At 38.1% G+C, this 22302-nt stretch overlaps 1 protein-coding gene across 1 annotated transcript in view; it reads left to right on the top strand.

Annotated features, from left to right (window-relative positions):
* Positions 1–269: 269 nt before the first annotated feature.
* The window catches only part of LOC111873067 (inter-alpha-trypsin inhibitor heavy chain H3), a 29456-nt gene continuing 7423 nt past the window's right edge, over positions 270–22302 (top strand). The window contains exons 1-12 of the mRNA XM_033754941.1: positions 270–385; positions 1917–2139; positions 6706–6902; positions 7150–7260; positions 9521–9659; positions 11685–11784; positions 14303–14463; positions 17633–17833; positions 19035–19155; positions 20049–20263; positions 20544–20735; positions 21878–22072. Coding sequence (XP_033610832.1) covers positions 270–385; positions 1917–2139; positions 6706–6902; positions 7150–7260; positions 9521–9659; positions 11685–11784; positions 14303–14463; positions 17633–17833; positions 19035–19155; positions 20049–20263; positions 20544–20735; positions 21878–22072 — 1971 coding nt within the window. The remainder of the gene's footprint in view (positions 386–1916; positions 2140–6705; positions 6903–7149; positions 7261–9520; positions 9660–11684; positions 11785–14302; positions 14464–17632; positions 17834–19034; positions 19156–20048; positions 20264–20543; positions 20736–21877; positions 22073–22302) is intronic.

Raw genomic sequence — 22302 nt, 5'->3', positions numbered from 1 at the left:
GAATGAATATTTACACATCATACATTGAAATTGGTGACCACTTTTTAGGAATCATTCCCAGAACATGCGTTGAAGGGGGTGGGCGCATTTGTTAGCTATTTGGCTGGTTGATTACGTGAGCACTACGAGTGTTGAAGTATAGCTGTGACGGCTGCAACTCTGCTGCCGCAGGTCACTTGCCATTGGAACCGGACCAGCGATCACCTGTGCAGGGTCAGTGGCAATGAACTGATCGGGTTCAGTCGCCTAGCCAACGTTTGCTTGTGAACATGTCTGCAATGGTCCTCGTTTCGCTATTCGCAGCCTCATGGCTTCTGAGACTGTGCTGCCCAGCTACAACAGAGCCACTGCAATCATCGTGGATTGTAACCACAGAGGAGGCAAGGTGAATGCACTTACTAACGTCACAGAGTCGTTAATGTTTTATGCATAAAAAACAGTATCTTATATTTAACAATGAGTTCTGAGAATAACTAATCACCTACTTCCCCTTGATACGACACGGATCGCATGGAAAAACGCCTCAAAACATCCTGAGATCCCACGGGCACATGTTTACCGAGATGTTGCCTAGCAACGTTAGCGGGATAGACGGAGGGACCCACAGACGCACGCGTCCAACAATTCTGTTGTTACCTGTATTCGTTGCCGCTGGATCGTGTTTACCAAACAGTTGCATGCCAGTGAAAGGAGGGCTACAGTTTACCAAGCCTTTTCCTAGCAACAATAGGAGGGGTGCACATGCAGACACACAGACTGATGGAGGGATTTATGAAGTACGCCGTTGAAATGAGCTCAGGTGGCGTGATGTGCATTCCGCTAGAGCAGTGAACTTAGTCACAAAGTATGTTTTAATTGGCAGTAAATTAGGAGCAGGGATAGTGCTCTGATTATAACTTAATAGAGCACGGCTTTACACGGTTAATAATTGCGGGTTCATTATTTTAGTTAATTTCTGTTAATCATGCAGGTACAAGTTATAGTCTGAATAGTTAACTAGGAGGTATGATTCTAAAGAGTTCTGACAATGGTGGATAACAAACAGAATTACTGGGTTTTGGGACTTTTTCCATCGTCCGAAATTCTAGGAAATAGAAAACACGACGTTTCGGAAGCTGGATCTGTTTCCGTCTTCAGGTGAAAAAGGAAGACGCCTACTCAGATGGGCCCCTTAGAAAGAGCTAATCTCAGTCACTGGACGTCCAAGAAGCGGGTTTGGATTGGCGAATCGATTTATTGGATATTCTCATCAAGTCGGCACTACAGTTAGTTATAACACTATTAATCTTACTGTAACTATAATACGTCTGTCTGTTGAGTTCTCTTCAACTTCAAGTTGCTCTCTCTGCTGCTCTCTGGGTACTGCCTGTGTCTGTTCTAATTCTGAGTTTTATGATACGATGGAGGGTCATTTGGCCAGTGTCATGGAATAAAGCACCCACCTGAAGCTTATGACCAGATTTTTATTACTGTCAGACAGTTGTGGGTTTGTTGATGTGGGGCCCCCACTCTGATGAGAGGACGGGTCTCTCGTTTACAATTCAAGAACTTTATCTTCCGGGATACGGCGCCATGTAGCCTGGAAGAAGTTTATTGAAATTTCTAAGAAGATATTGCCTCCATCTTCGGGGCCGAAGATTGGGCCAAGAAATAACCAGAATTTTCGGAAACGTAAGTAAACTTTTACCAGACTACACGACGTCACATATCAAATAGTAGTAGTACTGATGGTCAACGACATGAGGACCTCATGTCACAATGCACAAATTGGGAAGAACCTTGTTTTTAATATCTAAACATCTGTGTGTGCAAGATTAAATTCTTTTCACGGACAAGACCCCGGATCTGCGTTCTCGTAACATTCGTTATGCAGTTACCTCAGGAGGACTCTAGCAGCTCGGCCTGTCACGTTTCAGTTCCCTGTCTGTGGCTGATAATGAACTGCAAACATCATATATCGGCCCCCAGCCAACAATCTACGGAGAAACGACTGTCACAGGGGACGGAACAGAGCCCCCAGTGACAGACCAGAATGGGCTTACCACACTTCTGTTGTATAAAGAGTATGATTCCGGAACAAAATTACACTCAACGGACAAACCAGAATCAGAAAACGACTCGTCCGTGTTTCAAAATAAGGTAAGTGACATATTTTGAGCACATGTTTTATTTCAAGCGAAATATTTTCTATCGGCAATACTGCTAATTTACATAAATGTGATTGCTCGAAATTTGGAGGCGTTACTTTGTAGAGACCAAGATCGCCTTTTTCTTAGGACCACATAAATTGGGTTTTCGGCGCCGACATACGAAATCAGGGACTGGAATTTACGTGCAGTATATGGAACTTTCATCTTTTGGAGGCTAAAATCACCAGAACCTGTGAAGTTCTTAGTTCTTAAAAACTGGTGTTCTTCCGAACAATATGTACAAATTCACTTCATATCCCAAAGGAAATACATTACGCCTCCACTGCGAAGATCAGCCGGATAATTTTGTTTAGGGAAATAACTGTTTATTGTGAGAACAGTGTGAAACACACAAATACACCCTGTGAGCAGAAACCAGTGTTTTAATATGTTAAAGCAGGCAGTACATATAGTAACCACTGGGCTTTAAGGGGTTAAGTTATAACTGCTGGCGGGGAGCAGTTAAAATATTTCTAAACATTCAAATACTAGTCTAGAAAGAGAAGATCTGTAATTCCGAGGTTCCATTGTACCTGAAAGATATTTTCACAAGGCATGGCAGTAGGCTACATTACCTGTTAGCTATGGTCCAGTGCTTGGCTGAGTGGAAAAGTGAACCTTCTAAGAAAACAGTTCCTCAGGAAAACATTTCGACCTCTAATGAAAGTAAGCCCAGCATATTGACTAATGGTCAAAATAAGAAAATCGTAAATTACGCAACTTGGTTCAATCGCTCACATGAAAGAAAATGTAGTTTCCCCAGTGTTCAAATAATCAACATGCAGTTGGCTGGTTTGTCCGAGAGCCAATGTGGGCGTGAAGGGAAACAGAAGATTTTGCCCCTGCCGAGTATCTAAGCCCGGCAATCCAGCCAGAGCCAAGTTGCTACATCGCTAGAGCTACTCCGGCCCCTATTTTATGGGCAGTGTTATTAATTTATTTTTCAATTTATTAACGATGTTATAGAAGGTCGAATGAGAACATAATTATGATTGATATTCAGAAAATGCTGAAGGTAGTGGTCATTACGAATTTTAGAACACGGCCCCAGACATGTTTGCAGGAACCGGATAGAACTACGGGAAATATTTTCCCCGAAATCCGGCCTCCAGGGCCCAGACTCCAATAAAAAATTTGACTTCTACGGAATGGGTATGCAAATCAATAAGCCGCGACGTTCGATTTTCGAATCAAGAAGTTCTGATGGACTGAACATGTAGCATTGGTAGTGAAGCCACATATCTTCACAGAACTTTGGTAGGAGAACTGTTACCGTGAAGACAGGGACAAATGTAGTGTTTAAAATGGAACTTATGGATTATGTTGTGAGTATGTGAATGGCTTAAAATGCCTCATTATGATGTACGATGGCGGCTGGAGGTCATTTCTATGGATTCTTAAGGTCTGAAGGGTTTTATTTTCACAAAACATATTCCGCGGTACAACTCTCGTAACTGGAAGGAATTCTTGAATTATTGCACGTCGCCGCCCAACACACGTTTAACCTTATGACTTAAAAATATTTATGTTACAATGTAACATAATTATGCGTTTATTTCTTCAACCTTTCAATTGGCAAATGACTTCTTCAGAATATTTTGCCCTATACGGACTACGTCATCACGCCTACATATTGTAACCGTCCAAACCTTTTAATACTCTTTAATGGACACCATGTTCCACGTTAGTCATTTCAATAGAGTGACTGATTTATTAGGGAGACCCATCCATTAAGAAGTTGACATGCTTTTCGCATTTAGACAGGAAGTTGTTTTGTTACCTGCAGCTTGGGTGACCACAAGAGGGTCGAGGCAATTATGAAAGGACATGTCTGTAGTTGCAGAACATGTAAATGTTGTTTTGTTAATAGGGTAGCTGTTATAAAAGTGTCTTCGGAAGGGTTAATTAGACCCTAAACTAAGAAATAACCGCTTTCACATGTAGGGTTCCAGGTTCAATATCTCTGTATCTCTTCATTCTAAAAGTTAGTAATGTGATTGTCTTGTACTGATGGTATGATGAATTGGCAGTTAAAATCAGCCATTAGAAAACTATTCTTGTCTGGGGAGAAAGGCCGTCTTCAGATCCTATACAGTGGATGAAGTGACGCTCCCGCAGAATAGAAGCAGAGAGACTTGGCATTTTGAATTCACCAGAGGCAGACGTCATTTACCTGCTGTCTCCAAGTTCATCTAAATTTAACATACTTTATTTGGTTCGATTAATCTTTGATAATAAAAAAGGGCACATTACTCCCTACTTGCCAATAGAGATATAGTGTTTGCTTTTGAATTAAACAATATTGTGATTAAGCAGAAATAGAGTATTTTATTTCTATCAGTGGACTAGCTTTAAATATGTAGTCTCCTTGTCGCCCCAGTTATTACCGTGGCACAACCCTGAGAAGAGTCAAAAGTGTTCTACCGAAGCGGGCAAATAAATAAGTCAAGTGTTCTACCGAAGCGGGCAAGTAAATAAACATAAAGATAGATAGGCAACGGTCACGAGAAATGGTGAACAGCGGTTGTAAGAAGTGACAGCCGAAGTGCGGTTGTAATATATTCCAGATATTAATTATTACTGTTTAATTTTTAATGATAAATATTTTCTTTTCTCTCAGTATTGTTATTTGTAAAGTGATTTACTTTGGTTCTTTTATTAGTATATTAGTTTATATATTAGAAAGCTGTTCTATTCCTGATTCTTTATGTAGCGGACTCTTCATTTTCCCGAATTGTAATTTTGCTGTCCTTTTCTGTCTTCGTTGTTTACTGCCGTGTGTAGATATTTTGATGTACATTGTATTTGTGTACCTATTCCTCTACTTCAACCGAGATGAATGAAGTCTTCCGGTATAGTCAGTTCAAGAACTAATTTCTGAACAAATTCATTCTCCATATGTTTGACAGAATTCACCGAGCGGACGATCTGCCTATCACAAGGTCTCTAGCGACACGTTAATTCTACAGCACAGTGTAGAAAAACGAGTTATTCTTGCCAGGAGTTTGAACATTACCATAAAAACTACCGGTAGTGAAAAACGCACAAAAACATTCGATCCCTACGGAATTGCGACTTCGGAGTTTCCTTGATTTTATTCCGTTAGAAATGGTTTAATCATTGGACACTTTTGCCTCAAGAACGGTACGTTAAGTTGAAGTTATTAGTTCACACACATCACGATATGGTGTGAAAGTGATATAAAGTTCTTCAAGTTCAGTGCCGCTTACGCGGCCTGAAGCCATAGATTCTTGCTGCAAACCGGTTACACGCCCGCTGTGGGCATTTGAACTCTGTTATGTTCATTTCCTCTTTCTGAAGCTCTGCGCTAGTGACGAGAAGTCACAGGACAAGTATGACTAAATGACAGTTATTTTAAGGTTATCTCGATATTACAGCTACCAGTATTTCGATTTAAACATACACAAGATGCCATATGAAGGACTGGGATGTAATCTTAAGATTCAGCATTGATTCTCAGCAAGTTCATTTTCTCACACTCACAGATCTGTTGTCGTTGCAATCGAGTTGTTAGAAATTTTGGGGAAGGGGATGATTTTTAATTTCAAGCTGGAAACTAAATATATTAACTGAAGATTTTCTGGTTTATCTCAGCCTTCCCAACAGTACCCAAAATAGGCTATAACATTTTCCGTCCACGTCATTTCCCTTGTGGAAATGAAACATTTTAACTGATAAATTTTCATTTTTATTAATTTTTCGTAATCCCCTTGCACAAATTTATATGTGCTTATATCATATGTGGAGGTTTATTACTCTGTAGTCAAATGAATTCTCTTGCTTTCTTTTTACCTTTAAATGTAATTTCTTTACATTGTCATAGAATTGCATATAGTAACTTCCTGTGTATCAGAATTGACTTCTTCTGCTGTTGGCCAGCAGCAACAAAAGAGTTCCGAAAAGTAAGATAACACAGTTACTCACTGCCAGACGTTTTATTCAGCAAAAATGAACGTGGTTATGGCCGAAGCCCCATAAATACACGTACATTGTTTCTGAAAACCGTTACTAATTGGCTCTGCTAGTCGTTGACATATGGCAAATCTACCAAAACGCTGGTACTACAAAAAGCGCGATCATGAGTGGTAGTTCAATCAGTAACTCTGTATTTTCAAATTACCTAATCCTTCCAGCCGCACTATGGCCATTGGATCAACTCAGCCTCTGACCGGAATGAGTACCAGGAATATTCTTGGGGGTAACGGGTGGCCGGCGCGTAAGGCTGACAACCTTACCGCCACCTATGAGCCGAGTGTCTAGAAAATATGGGGACCTCAAGATCTCACAACCCTATGGGCCTCCGCGGCCTGTTACAGGGATACCTTTACTTACTTTTCATGTTAATAATATGAAGAATGTAATCATTTTAATGCACTGCAATACTTAATTGCAATCAGAAAGGAGCTGAAACAGAAATACTCTTCTGCAAAATACGTGTATGAAGTGTGAGTTAATTAAGACAGTATTTAATGTTAATGTTTACTTTCATTGACAGGTTTCCAATCCAAAATGTACTTCAGCCAATGAGAAGTGCAGCTTAGTCGTAAATGTGCTACACGTGCGCTCTGACATAAAATACCGGTATGCTAGAACTGTGGTCTACAGTAAAATTGGAAATGCAGGGAATACCTCAAACCAGGCAACATTCAGTGTGACACTGCCTGACACAGCTTTCATCACCAAATTCTTTATGTGAGTGCATCTCTAGACTGAAGGCTGCCAATATTTGATGCCACAGTTGCTATAAGTGCTCTGCTAAGTGATTAACTAAATCTCGTCAGCTCTAGCTACTTTAATGCAAGTATGCAAAATTAATCTAATCAGCTCATTGTGTGCAAAGGATGAAGACAGACCTACTATAAGCTATCATTTCAATGTCACAATTTAATGTCTAATTTCACTTATGTTTGGTTAAGTTTATTTATGATTTATGTTACAGTGAAATGGGTGGAAAAGTATATGAAGCATATATTAAGAAAAAGGTCCAAGCAGATAAAGAATATCAGGAAGCTTTGGAGTCTGGTCATACTGCAGCACATGTCAGTGCCAGGTAAGCTCTTGTTTGACTCAAAAGAGATTTAATGACTCATGCAAATGAAATAATTCATAAATATTTTGGTAAAATAGAGCCTGGTGTCAGAGATAATAAAGTTAAAGGTAAAGCTATCCCTGTAACAGGCCATGGAGACCCACAGGGGCTCCTACATTTTCTAAACAATCGGCACACAGACGATGGTGAGGTCATCAGCCTAATATGCTAACCTCCCTTTACCACCAGAAAGTTTCCTGGTACTCATTTCTGTTAAGTGAAAAATGAAATGACCTCATCAGAAATCAAACCCATGACCTTCCTGCTTGTAACACAGTGCCTTAACCATCTACACTACCATATGCCCATGGTAGCAAAGATAAGAAAAAAAAAAGAAGAGAAACAATACAAATGCAAATTTCTAAAATGCCTGCCTGTATATACACGATTAGATACAATTAAGTACTTGTACTCATGTGAATGTAAAGTAAATGATACTTACTTTTGTTGGCTATTTTCTGACACTTTTCTTATCACAGACTATACATTATCAGATGGTATGATGATAGATGAATGCTGGATTGGGGGGGATTTGGAACGAAGTGGTCAAGAATTTTCCTGATTAGACTAAGGAAGGCCACAAAATATCCCAGTCATGATAGCTGGTGCCCTTTCCGACATTCAAATCAGGTGTCTCCTAAATACAAGTTTAAAGAATTACCATGTAGGAAGTCAATTACCTGTTGTCTCCCACATTGGGTGCCACAGTGACGTAGCTGTCCATCCCTCATGTTTTGTGACACAATTGCTGTGGCCATTCACGCCCTCTAGGTGACAAGATATGCTCCAGTAGGCTAGCTCCCTTATCATCAAAATTTCCATGGATAATTTTACATCTAATTGTACACGTTGTGCACCATCTGTGATGTATGTATATTGGTTTAAACCTTCTCATTCTTTAGTTGTGTAGAAAGGGAATTAAAATAGAATGGTGTTAGGGATTGGTATCTCAGGTATGAAAATATTATCTAAGATTTGAATGGACACTAGCAAGATGGATGGGAATCAGTGTGAGACTTGGATATGGCTTTGAGGAAATTAAACGCAAGTTTTAGAATACCAAAACAATTATTGGCTGCTAGAAGTGTTCACATGCAAGTTCTTGTAGAAGTTCACCCTTGCACTATTGCAGCTTTGCCTCTCTTGGCCTTCTTGTAATGCCAGTAATATATACATGTAGAAGCATCTTGTTACTTACTTTAATCACTATTCACTCAGCATCTAATTTACACAAATGTATGTTTATATGTTGCTGTTGCAGTTCTAGTTACTTGGTAATCACATTTCAAAATGATGGTAGAAATCTGGAATAGAGTTCGCATGTTAGTTTCTAGTTCATTATTTGGATCAGTCTTACTAGAATTAAGTGGCTTGCTGTAGCTGCTATATGACCACCCTTTGTACGTAAAATGTCTTCCACTAAATGGGTCTTGAAAGAAGAATGAATAAAAGGTGCAATTGACGGAACAGTGAATGCAGGCAGCCTAGTGCTAAGTGATGTAATACCAAACACCAAATGTGTCATGTCGTATAACTGTAAAGCGTTAAATAACTTTGATGGGTGGTATAACTCAGAGTTTGAATTAGATTTAAAACCCCTGGTTGGCAAATAATCCCACTATCATTCTCTCCTGGGTAGGATTCAAATCTTATTTGTTAAACAAAAAGAAAATCAGTATATAGCATCGCCATCTTTTTGTCACATCTATAATGGATTAGGTCTAAAATGTTACGTGCTTTGCCACAATATTATCTTCAGAAATGTAACTGTATTAATACATTTTCAATAACTACAAAGGCTTAAGAATGCTTGATGTGTTCTGAGTTTATTTAACAGCACTGTTTCCTCTGCCAATTGTATGAATTTCAAACTCTCAGATCTTAATTTCTTTTATGATCCATATAAAATTTTAGTCTTCGAGTAACTCTTTTCTAAGATTTTCCAACACAGAAATCTGTATATATTCCTTGTATTCTCATGCAGGTTTCCCATCATAAGCTGCTTGAGTTCACTACCCTCACAGTACTAGGTTACCTGTATCAGCACATCTTAAATTACCACATTTCAGAGCACAATGAAAAAACGGGCAGCATTGTTGTTTTTATATATTTAGTTTATATGTATGGTATAACATTTGTCATGGATCAGTAAGAAAGTCTTTACTTGATTAGCAAGTGCTATAATTTGTTGTGTGAGTCAGGGAAACATGTTATTTTACAGTGTACGAAATTCTAACACATTTGAGGTGTCTGTGAATGTGGCAGCAAGAAGTAAAATAGCCTTCAATTTGACTTATGAAGAGTTGCTGACTCGACAGCTGTCTGTTTACCACCACACCATCTCTCTCACACCCAGACAGGTATTGGTCAAATATTGGTATACGTTCCTTTATTCATTTAGTGACTCTGTAAACTCTTAACTTTATAGAAGTGACAATGTGATTATGCATGATGAATTGGAAAGGAAATGGGAGAAATGATTACCTGTGGTTCTGTATGGGTGTGAAACTTGGTCTTTGACATTAAAGGAGGAACATAGACTGAGGGTGTTTGAGAACAGGGTGTTGAGGAGAATATTTGGACTGAAGAGAGATGAAGTCACAGGAGGTTGGAGAAAACTGCATAATGAGGAGCTTCAGAACTTGTACCCTTCTCCAAGTATATATAGAATGATCAAGTCAAGGAGGATGAGGTGGGAAGGTCATGTAGCACGAATAGGGGAGACAAAGAATGCATATAGGATATTGGTGGGAAAGACAGAAGGAAAGAGACCACAGGGAAGACCAAGGCATACGTGGGTGGACAATATTAGAATGGATCTTAGAGAGATAGGATGGGATGGTATGGATTGGATAGATCTGGCTCAGGATAGGGACCAGTGGAGGGCTCTTGTGAACACAGTAATGAACCTTCGGGTTCCACAAAATTCTGGGAAATTCTTGAGTAGCTGCAGAATTGGCGGCTCCTCCAGAAGGGCTCAGCTCCATGAGTAAGTAAGTAAAGGGGAGAAATGATTATTGCCTGAAGTGACTGAAGAAAATAATGAGAAATAATTGAGACAGCTAGTTACCCAGGTTAAGACTCAAACAAGTGACCTTCTGTATATTAAGCTTTGCTGCTGACCTCTATTTTGCAATTTTTGATATTCTGCTGTGCTGTGTGAACTTTATGCCATAAGAGTTACATTATAACCACTGTTCTATATCTTCAGTTTATGAATTACATTAATTATTATTACAACTGATTTCTTACTTGATTAATTTCCTCTTTTGCAAGAATTTTTTACAAAGTTCTTGTAGTAAAATTCAAAATACATTTATTTTCTCCTAAAATGTGTTACTGCATGTCCAGTTTATTACAATTACTATTGCAACCTGTGCATTCTAGGTGAAGTATATAAATATTGAAATATTGTGCACACTTCACTCCATGCACAAAATGAATGTTGAGTTGGGAGAAACTGTTGGTATATTCATATAGACTAGATATCTTGATCAGGTGCATAGCGCTCCTGCTTAATGTATGGGAGGTCCCAGATTCGGATCTCAGCCCAGAGACTGGTTGTCCTGAATAATTTTGTTCATTGTTTTCATCAATCGCTCCTTAGGCCACAATCTCAAATTAGACAATGACTGCTTTCTCCAATTCTTTCCCATTTTATTATTCATTAAATATCCTGTAATTCACTACATACTGTAATCTGAGGTATGACAACATTATTAAGTAAACTAAGAAGAAATACTTCAAGAGCCATTTAGTGATCCATCAATCCTTCCATCTTTCCATCTTCCCATTCATTCTCTTGATGGTTCTGGGTGAAATTATTTTGATATGCAGTAAATGTTTTCAGGTATTTTGTCTGCTGTAGAATGCATGCCTTCAAAACAGCATGTAAGAATATTTCTTGTGGCTCATCAATAGTACAAATAATCAGAAATTAGTTGGTGAAAGTAAAGTAAAGTAAAACTATCCCTGTAACAGGCCGTGAAGGCCCATAGGATTGTGAGACGTTGAGGGTCCCACATTATCTAGAAATTTGGTTCAAAGATGGCGGTAAGGTTGTCAGCCTTACGCACTGGCCAAGCTTTACTCCCCAGGAAAACTATTTAATTAATTCCTGCTACTCATTTATGTTAGAGACTGAGTCAACCCCAGGGCCATAGTACGACCAGAAGGATTAGGTCAATTGAAAAAAAAATCCAATGATCTCATCGGGACTTGAACCCACGACCTTCCGGCTTGTAGTGTGGTGCCTCAACCAGCTATGCTACCACATGCCCCTGAAATTAGTTAGTAATATGTATAACTAAGTTAATTTCAAATTAATAAAATTTTTCGTAAAGTGTAACAGTATGATAATTACTGTAATACTTTCCTGCTTGCAGGTTGTGCAAGATCTTAATATAGACATATTCATTCAGGAAATAAGAAATATTACACTTCTAAATGTAACAACTTTTGAGGATGGAGGGAAATCAGAATCAGGTAAGCCCCAGAGATATTCACCATATCTGTCTACAGGTCAACTTTTTACAGGGATTTGTGGTAGCATGTGATATTTTCTTCAGCAGTTTTGTCCCCACGTTGTATTTTAAAGTACGCGTAATTTTGCATCTGTACATCTACTCCCCACATGCCTTCATGATGTAATGTTTAATTCATTGAGCACAGGAACAACTTTATTTTTACTTCTTTTCTGAAACTGAATAGCAGCATTCTGCAGTCTCTTAAAGACTCCACACTTCCATGAAATGTCTTGTGCTACTAACAATATCAAATCAGGAAGAGAAATAGAGAGATCACACTGCAATTACGTTGGCAAATGCCCATTTTCTGAGGCCACCCTAGTAGTCTGTTGGTTAACATATAAGAAATACTCCACGTCCTCTCAGTTATATTCCTGTCATCTTATGGTAGGTTTTAATAAGAATAAACTCTCCAGTCAAGACTCACTCATAAGTGCAAGTAAATAGACTAAGGTCTGCGGGTCTTGCTAAATGTAGATCTGTCTCAGTTCATATGGTCATGAACTGAATGGAGCTTTCATCAGCACACAGTCAGATAATCACGGTGTCTCTTTCTGATCATAGCTTGAAGCCACCAAAACACCAACTAATGATTTACAAGTTTGCCAGCAGTGATTAAATCACTTCAAAAATATATGTATTTCAGAAAAACAAGCAGAAGAATTCACATCCCATTTCATTCCCCTTTTATACTCACTAATTGCCTATTGAACAGTCTCGCAAGTCATGGGCTGCTATGGCTCAAGGTAGATGCAATACATAATATATATCTTCCCATTTTGTTGCTCCACTGCAGTGTCTTAACATCATCTTCTATACTTTTATAATCTTTAAGGAATGCATCCTGGTGTGGTTTCTATATAACGTCTTCATTTTGTTTCCATCTCAACACAGCAACTATCAGAATCTCATTCACGTTTACTGTATATAATGAGTTTATTGGTCTTTATAGTGTAATGGATTTGATCAACGTGTTGCCAGGCAACAGTTCTGTAAACACAGTCCAACATGTAACAATAGAGGAAACTGTGTTTTCTGTAGATTTGACCAACATGACAATAGACTGGCTGGGTACCAATCATGTGATATTTATTTGCTGTAAGTCCATGTCCATTTCGCAGCTATATAAGTTAAGTAACAGAGTTTGTTCACAGCAGTTACAAATTATGAGCCAGTCATAAGCTGGATAAGTGAGACCAGAAGATGTTTTGTTCCAAGATTCCAGAGTGATAGAAGACAAAATAGCAGGAAGACTTCATAGTGATTTAAAGTGCTAGTTTCTGCGTTGAGTTCCATTCCCAGGAGAAAACTAGTAAAATTGGAGAAGCCTAGTGCATGTGCAACAGTGAACTGGAAATTGTGTAAATCAGGGATAGCGCTATATTTAAGTGTGATTAAAAGAAATTGTAAAAGAAATGCAAATAAATCCAACCATCCAAACTAGAACCCGTTATTTTTGTCACGCGTACCCCCATACATGTGGCAAGAGTATGACAATGTACTAGATGTTTCAGCTTATAAAGCCATCATCAGGCAGTACATATTAACAAATATTTTCAAGCTATTGAATTGCACTTTTATAAATTCATATATCCATTTATATGTAGAACTAATTTTAATACATTTATAAAGCTTGTACTAATTTAGATGAAAGTTGAATGTATTAACTGAGTGGAAAGTCAAGTTCATTAGTAATAATTTTTGTATTGTAATGTAGGAATTCATATAAAAGGCAATTCAATATTTTGAAAATATTTATTAATGTGTACTGCCTGATTACGGTTTTATAAGCTGAAACATGTAGCACGTTATCATACTATAAAAACCAATAACTTCATTATATACAGTAAATGTGAATAAGATTCTGATGGTCGTTGTGTTGAGATGGAAACAAGAAGAATTTATATCTATACTTCTGTTATTTCTTTTACAGTGTAGGGTTGCAGTACAGCGTTCAATCCACAGAGCATTATGCATTTTAAATATAATTGTGAGAGAGGATTTGATGGACTAGGAGTATGCATATCAGTTTAGATGCAAATGCTTCTGGGTTCAGTTCTGAGTGCTAGCATGAATCTAAAGAAATGTAAAAATAAAAATCTGTAAGAAAATCAATTGCCTGAAGATGGAAATAAAGCCAGCTCCCCAATTACTGTATATGGGGACAGTGTCATGCATAATTTCAATAAAACTCAACTTACTTCTTGAAACTGTCATTTCCTCCTCACTAACTATGGTCATATTGCCATGGCTAGGTCACTTGGAAATACTAGCACTTCCCCCACCCTTAAGGTATTGTTCATACCTTCATGACTCAGTTTCTGTGGCCCCTTTTGTGAGAATGAGGTGTGTCATGTCAAGATGATGATGGCATTAAAGGAGGATGGGCTTAATAAAAGCATGCTATGCCTTATATCTGCAAATGAAAATTCTTGTATAGAGTGAGATAACTTGTGTACTTTCCATTTTGACTGTAGAAGGGGATGGAATCTTGGTGGAATACCTGTCTCCACTGTCAGCTCATGTGCACTATGCCCCAGGTGAAAGAGAACAACAGAATCGACTGGAGTTTGGATTGCAGCAGCTCACTGTTGAATATGATGTAGACAGATCAATAAATCCTGCAGGTGACATCATGGTAAATTGAGAGGAGTTTACTGTTCAATCTAGAACAACCTGGTTCTGTTTATATTGTATTTACAGAGCACTAAGAAGGCACTTCAGTTGGTTCCTGGCCAGCAATAAGGAATCCATTGTGAATCTGAGGATAGGTTTTGAGAACAGGTTTTTCTTCTAGCACTGACGTATCATATATCATTATGATCTGGTAATTATGGTGTTGCTCATTTAAATAGGGCAGAAATTAGAAAGTAATGAAGGAATTGCTAATTTCACCAATAAAACAATTGTATGTAACAGTCTACGGAAAATAACGTGTCACAAGCATGAACTGTGACAGGATTCTGTCCCACAAGAACTTTCTGAACTATGAACCCAGACCAGAGTTTCATAGAGGAACCAGATGGAGCTATTTCTAATAAACAGTGGACCAGGGAGGCTCATGAAAAATTTCTAGTACAGTAATAGCTCAAGTAGTTAGTTGCTGGCTTCCCACCGCGGCGGCCCGGGTTCGATCCCGGATCTGGTCAAGTGGGATTTGTGGTGGTCAAAGTGGCGCTGGGGCAGGTTTTCTCTAAGTACTTCGGTTTCCCCTGCCAATCTTCATTCCACCAATTGCTCCTCAGTCACCCTCACCTATCATCTGGGGCTGGTACAATAGGCCAGATGTGGCTGCAGTACAAGGGATTTAGTCCCATCCCACTAGCAATAAGAAAAAATATGATCTAAAATTTTGTGATCATGTTATGTGATATATAGTCAATAATTGTATCTAGTACAGTAGTTTACAATTATTTAAATAGCTGTTGATTATGCAAGCTGACTGAACGTACTTTATAGATATACCAAAATTATATAAATGTGATGTTTTTAATAATTCATTAATGACATTGTATCCTAAATGATCATTGGTTTTTGAAGGTGTTATGGCATGCATTAAACTGAATCCACCCAATTTACACCGTTTTAAGTACTGAAAGCTAAGTGTACCAGACACTCCAAAACCTGTATTTCCATCCTATATTTTTCCTCATGCGTGTTTGAGAGAGTAAAACTTGTGCTCCAGCAGTGCCTTATTAACCTGACTGAGACCCATCTGTCTGTTTCCAAAGACGAAGAATTCATTTAGAAAGTTGATATCAATCAAGAGCTGTGTTGAAGACTACAATACACAGGTGGGTAAAACACACTGCAGTAGTGTTTTTTGAGGTGGGAACACAGGTGCTACAGCTCGGTTTGGGTAGCCCTGTTACATCATGTGCAAACTTTCAACTGGGAAAGAAGGTGAGGAGCCAGCAGATATTTTGTGCTTCATTTCATTCATCAGCAATCTGTCAGACGACAGGTCCGCTGTCTCTTCCAAAACAGTTCCTCCACTTAATGTGATCACAAGCTTTCTCCTTCAAATAAAAATACCCTCTTCTATTCCCAAAGTCATCCAGCATCTTCTTATGTCTTCTTCCTCGTCTTCTGGTCACTTCTACCTGCCCCTCCGGTTTGTTTTGTCTCCAGAGGAAATATCTCGCATACATGGTATCTCTGTTTATGGAAAGAGACTATCCAAGAAAATTGATAATGTGGTAGCTTTTCCATTTGCTTTCCACATCGCAGTACAACAGCCATTCAAACCACTCTGGTCACGCCTGTTGCTATACGAACTTAAACCATCTCGAGCATCATTTGCTCTGTGCTTCACATCACTTCTGATGACGCTGCTTCCGGCATCAGTTTTTGGTTTTTGGTGTCTCTCTTCGTCTGATGCCTACCCTTTGACCTGTCCAGCAAGGGAGGCCCTGCCAGTAGCTACGCTACCGCTGGTATAGCTCTCAGGGTCCTTGGCATACTCAAACCCCCTCACCACGATAAGGTGGAGACACCAACGAGGGGGATTTTGTGCTTACGATCATAAAAATGTTGCTCAAAATGTATAGAAATAAATAAATACTGATAGGATGTGGATTATGGTTTGCTTCATTGCATTCAGTTGACTAAACCAGAAGAAATTTGTAGGTAGATGAGTTATTTTCTCTGTAATATTGGATTTTCAAAACATATCACAGTGCCTTTGATGATGTACATATCTGGATTTTCTTGGAGTAAAAAGCAAAATTCTTTGTCCTTCCATCTATTTTATAGCTTTTCTCTCAGATTCCATTACTCTTACTGACTGACCTCAAACACAAAAGTAACTGTTCTTTCCTTTCCAGAATTCTTTACAGGCATTTGAGTGACAATTTGAACCTCTAACATCATAAAGGCATGCACATTTGTAGTCATTGTTATAGCCTGACTATAAACAATTTTTTATTTTAAGTTGGGTAGGTCAGTCAGTATGGTGATGAGCTATTATCTGGACAGCCAGGATTTGATTCCTAGCGGGAGCAAAAGATTTTAATTTTTTTCACAGTGTCCAGACTGTATCTGGGGTCCATCCAGCCCCCTACCCCCCAGTGGGTACTGGACAGTATTTCCCTGGGATTGAAGTGGCCTATGCATGAAGATGACCTCTCATGTCCGTCTAATTTTGAGTTCAAGAGTGGTGGAGCTATACCACCACTCCCCCATAAGTTGTTGTGGCACGATGCTTAATTAAGTAAACACAGTGATAATTTTACATTACTTGGGTAATTTTCCATGTAACTATTATACAAAACAGATACTGTTCATTGTTCAGTAGTTCATTAACTTAAGGAAGTGATCTGGCCTTACAACTGATAACCTTCAGAATTAATAAATATGTATTTTGGTCCATCTGTACTGAAGGAATTCTTCTGTAACTTAATAGTAGACACAGCTCCATTACTGTCAGGTGGTTGACCTGCCTTAGTCTGATGAGACTGTTCTGTGTCTGTACCATGTAGGTGTTGCTATAAGCAAGTGGCTTGAAACGCTGATGACATAGTAACTATGTGACTAGTGACAGAGTGTCAGAAAACATGGTGGTACTGCATTATAAACTGTTCAATTTCAAGTTTTTATACCACAGGAGAAATATCTGTCTCACATTCCAAATGTACATAGATTATGATGGGGACTGTGTTCAAATGCTGTTGAGGTTTTTTGAGTTCTGTTTTCAGTGACACATTATTTAGGGTAATTTGGAACATACATACTTTTTGAATGTGCCTCATAATGGTTAAGTGAACTAAAATCCATTTCTAATATCACTTGACATTTGTATTTTGCAGCTCATGGATGGATACTTTGTGCACTTCTTTGCCCCTGAAGATGTTCCTACACAGCCAAAACATATAATCTTCGTTCTAGATACAAGTGGTTCCATGTGGGGTTCCAAGCTTCAGCAGCTTCAGCAGGCTATGTACTCCATCCTTGACAGCCTTAGGAGCAATGATTATTTCAGCATCATTCAGTTTGGCACAAATGTCATGGTGAGTTGTTTTCTTCATGATGTACATTTAGTGAACTTTTGTATTGTTGTTAATGATGCTGTTTTATTATGTTGTGGCTTGTGTATGATCCCTGACCATGGTCTCTGATCATCTGACAGAAGTGAAGGTAGGAATCCATGCTTTGATTGTAAGCCCCAGTGGGTAGATATTTTACCCACAGTTATATATTGGTAGGATGTGATATGCAGGGCATGTAGCACAAATGGGGACAGAGGAATATATGTAGGATATGGGTCGAAAGCCAGAAGGAAAGAGGCCAATAGGAAAATCAAGATGTAGGTAGGTGGATAATATTAAAATGGATCTTAGAAAGATAGAATAGGGTGGTATGGACTGGATTGATCTGACTCGTGGTAGACACCAAAGGAGGGCTCTTGTGAACATGGTAAAAAATTTGCATTTCATAAAATTTTGGGAAATATTTGAGTAGCTGCAGAAGTGGCAGCTTTTCAAGAAGGGCTCAGCACCATCGAGGTAGTTATATAGATTGGCAGCAAAAATGTAGATGGCCAAAAAATGAGAGCTTAACCTTTTTCCGTGGCCGTGCCATAGATCAAGCGGTTAACCACTGGCTTCCCACCGCAGCAGCCCGGGTTCGATCCCAGGTCTGGTCAAGTGCAATTTGTGGTGGACAAAGTGGCTCTGGGGCAGGTTTCCTCCGAGTGCTTCGGTTTCCCTTGACAATCTTCGTTCCACCAATTGCTCCACAATCACCCTCACCTATCATCTGGGGCTGGTACAATAGGCCAGAAGTGGCAACAGTACAAGGGACCTAGTCTCACCCCACTAGCAACAGAAAAAACCTTTTGCCATGTGTAGTGCAATATATTGAAAAAAGAAATAAGAATTGAAGAAAGAAGGGAATGTACCAAATATTAATGCTAACATTTAAAAATTACACTTCTATCCTGAATAATCTAGGGAAATCAGTAAAAATAATCATAAGTGACTGAAAGATAAGTTTTTAAGCAAATTTGATGACTATCTTAATCTAAAAAAAAAAGGATTAATTCTCTGCATTCTTGATTTAACTAGTAAATCCCAGCCTGCAATATTTACTTTTATTTATTTGTGTACACATTTATTCTTTTCCGGATTAAAAGTTTCAATCAGTAGACATAGCTAACAAAATGTGTTGTCAGATTCCAAAATACTGATTGTTATTGCTTTTTTTATGTAGGAATGGTCAAGTCGTCCACAAGACATAGTTGGACTCAGTAGATACAGCATGACACATGAGGCCACAGAGACCAAAATCACTAAAGCCAAACAGTTCATTAAATCGATGGAAGCTTCTGGTGGTAAGATGTATTTATTATTTTGCTGCTTCCCAGTTTGTTGAATAATACCGCAGTTACTGCAGAAATGGCAGGACTATTATGAATGGTGATTGGAAGTTTGATCTTTGTGAGCAATAGATTTAAAGTTACAAAAACTCAAATAGTCCCACGTTCTTCTGTTATCCTTTCAAAATTATCATTTGTTACCATCCTTTATTTGTGATTTGACTCTATGAAACTTTAAATAATCAAAGAAACAAAACATATGTAAATATTTGGTGCAGCAGTGATCATTTCAGAATAATTTTTTTCAGTACAAAACATTTTGATATAAAGTACAAAAAAATGATTATTTGAAAGCATTTAAATAAATAAAATCTGGCTTGAATTATGTATAAAATTTTATTATATGCTGGTTACCAAAATTATAAGCATGTAGTGAATTAATCTTCACGTTAAATGTTTTAAACAATTTTGGTATACATAATGAATTTTCAGTACAGTGAAAGCATGCTTTAGTGAAAAAATGGCAGTTTAAATCATTCCATATCTGTGTTAACATTGTTTGCCATTCTTATTCCATTTTCTTTCATGCTGTATGGTACTTAATTAGAATTATTCACTATAATAAACAAAAGCATGAACTATGCACTATATATTTATCTTCCTTCACCATTTCCATTTGAATAACAGACCTACCAGCATGTATTCTAAATTTAATACAATAATTTTGTAACATAAAATGAAATTCTTACTTTGTGCAGTGACTATGAAGTGTACTGTCTTCTGGCATGTAATGACATGTAGGTCAGTAGAAGTTCACTGATGTACTGTCAAGATATGAGTTGACTTCTACCAGACTACACAACATTGTATGCTAGAAGATAGTATTCCAAGCTGTTTATGAATTGCAGGCACAAATATCAGTGGAGCACTGAGAAAGGCACTGCAGCTGGCTGCTAAGCAACAATATGGCTTTCCTGAAAAAATGGGTGAAAACTTGAATTTAGGATCACAAGGTCAACCACAGCCAATGCTGGTGTTCTTGACAGATGGAATTGCAACTGTTGGTGAATTGCTGACATCTAGAATCTTGGCACAGGCACGAGCTCTCAACTCAGAAATCGGGGTACTGTATTATCAACAAAAATTATCTTTATGCTTGTTATTGAAGAATTACTCTTTATAATACTGGACCGAGCTAGATCAGTCAATAGACATATAGTGACTGGCTACAAACTGACTAAGCCAAATGACTTTCCTATTCACCATGATGTCCAGGCTATCTTTAGATCTCTGCTGATTTCTCTAAAATGTCTTCATAGCACTGCATTATCTCCCAAAGATAAGATTAACAACAAACCTCCATGGAAACCTAATATTAAGTAATTTCTTTTTTCTTAATTTAGGCACCCATATTCAGCCTTGCTTTTGGTGATGCAGCCAATTTCAGATTCCTGAAAAAGCTATCCCTGCAAAATCATGCATTTGCCAGGAAAATTTATGAAGCATCTGATGCAGCACTGCAGCTTCAGTCATTCTACAATGAAATAGCATCTCCTTTGTTGGCAAATGTCTCTTTCACTTATCTGGACAGCAAAGTAAGTAGCCTTTGATATTATTGTTTAACAATTTAATTTCTCTCATTCAAAAGTTTTGTCCTTTTATTATCATGATTTCTTGTTGTGGAAACCTATTCAGTTATCATAATTAATTTCAAGAAACTGTGTCCATTTTTGGAATCAGCTTACCAAGAAATTCTCTGTTTTTTTATAGAACCCAAAGATTCATTCTCAGGGTTCCATCGCTTAATCTTAAAGATAACCTCTATGTTTGTTTACTTTATTGTACATCATAACATCAACTGTTGATGATATGTAGTTTCTTTCTTTTCTGTCTCTCTGGATTGCCTCTGTAATGGTTTTCATAAAATATGTTGAATCGTAATTTACTAAGCCAAAAATATTTCTTTAAGGTTCTACTTTTTAGTGACACAAGAAAATGTTGGCATTTTTTAGGCTAACTCTAAAACTGCTAGTTTCCTCCAACCTCATTCTGCAACTGCATACATTCTGACCCCTAGCTACAGGTAGACTAATTCTGTTTCAAATTATAACACAGTTCCTGGCTATCCTGTCTGAAGATTTTCATGGCTTTCTTCAGTCTCCTCAGGAGAATTCTAGACTAGTGCCTTTAAATGGACATCAACCGACTCCTTCCATGTCTTTATTACTCAGCATTTATGATCATCTTCGAATTTCATTCAACACTATTTATGACCTTTGTAACTGGAAGAGCATGGTCATACAGACAAGAATAAGTGAAGAACAAACAAATGATATGTAGAGGAGTAGGCGAACAGAAGTTGTAATGAACTGTTTGAAGAAATAGGGAAGATATCAATAAACATCAAACATCAATAAACAGCCAAAGAAAAACCAAGTTGGCAAACAAGTATATGTCAGCTTCATTATAGCTGAGAAGCTGCCTGGCTGCTGTTTGGTACAGCAACTCTTGAAGTGGTAATACCAGTCAAAACAAGGATATTAGTCAATGTTTAGTGTAAGGCTAGTTTCTGTTAAATGAAGAAACTGAACAGTTAAATAGTTTAAAGGGCCCTGTGGTTTCCGACACTTGTTCTAGATTTGCAAGATGTGGTCTTCAATCATGGTTCCATTGACCATGTTATAAATTCAGGCTAATAATTTATAATTTCATGGCATCTACTCCTGATATTTTTCAGGTAGACAAGGTCTCACTCACCACTAACCATTTTCATTCGTACTATGGTGGAAGTGAAATAATAGTAGCTGGAAAAGTCAGCAGTTCTAACAAGGGTCAGCAGGATGAAGATCTGGGAGCACAGGTCTATGCTTGGAATGGAGTTGAGCACAAGGATGTGTTATACAAGCCCCTATTCACTTCTACAAATAACCCAGTAAGATTAAATTATATAAATAAAATGACTGGGTGGATGGACAGAGGATGAATTGATGAGTGAACAAATGATTAGGTGTGAGTTGGTTTGCAGCAGATTGGGTGGGTGGATGTATGGATTGGTAAATGGATAGATGGACTGAGGTGTTTAATATCTATTTGGGTGGAGGGATGGTGGCTTAGAAGATGGGTGGATTTATTGTTTTGTTGCACATAGAATGTATTTTGTGA

The sequence above is a fragment of the Cryptotermes secundus genome, unplaced genomic scaffold (assembly GCF_002891405.2).
Source record: "Cryptotermes secundus unplaced genomic scaffold, Csec_1.0 scaffold120, whole genome shotgun sequence".
Lineage (NCBI taxonomy): Eukaryota > Metazoa > Arthropoda > Insecta > Blattodea > Kalotermitidae > Cryptotermes > Cryptotermes secundus.
The sequence above is the reverse complement of the archived record's forward strand: the minus strand, read 5'-3'. Positions and strand labels throughout refer to the sequence as shown.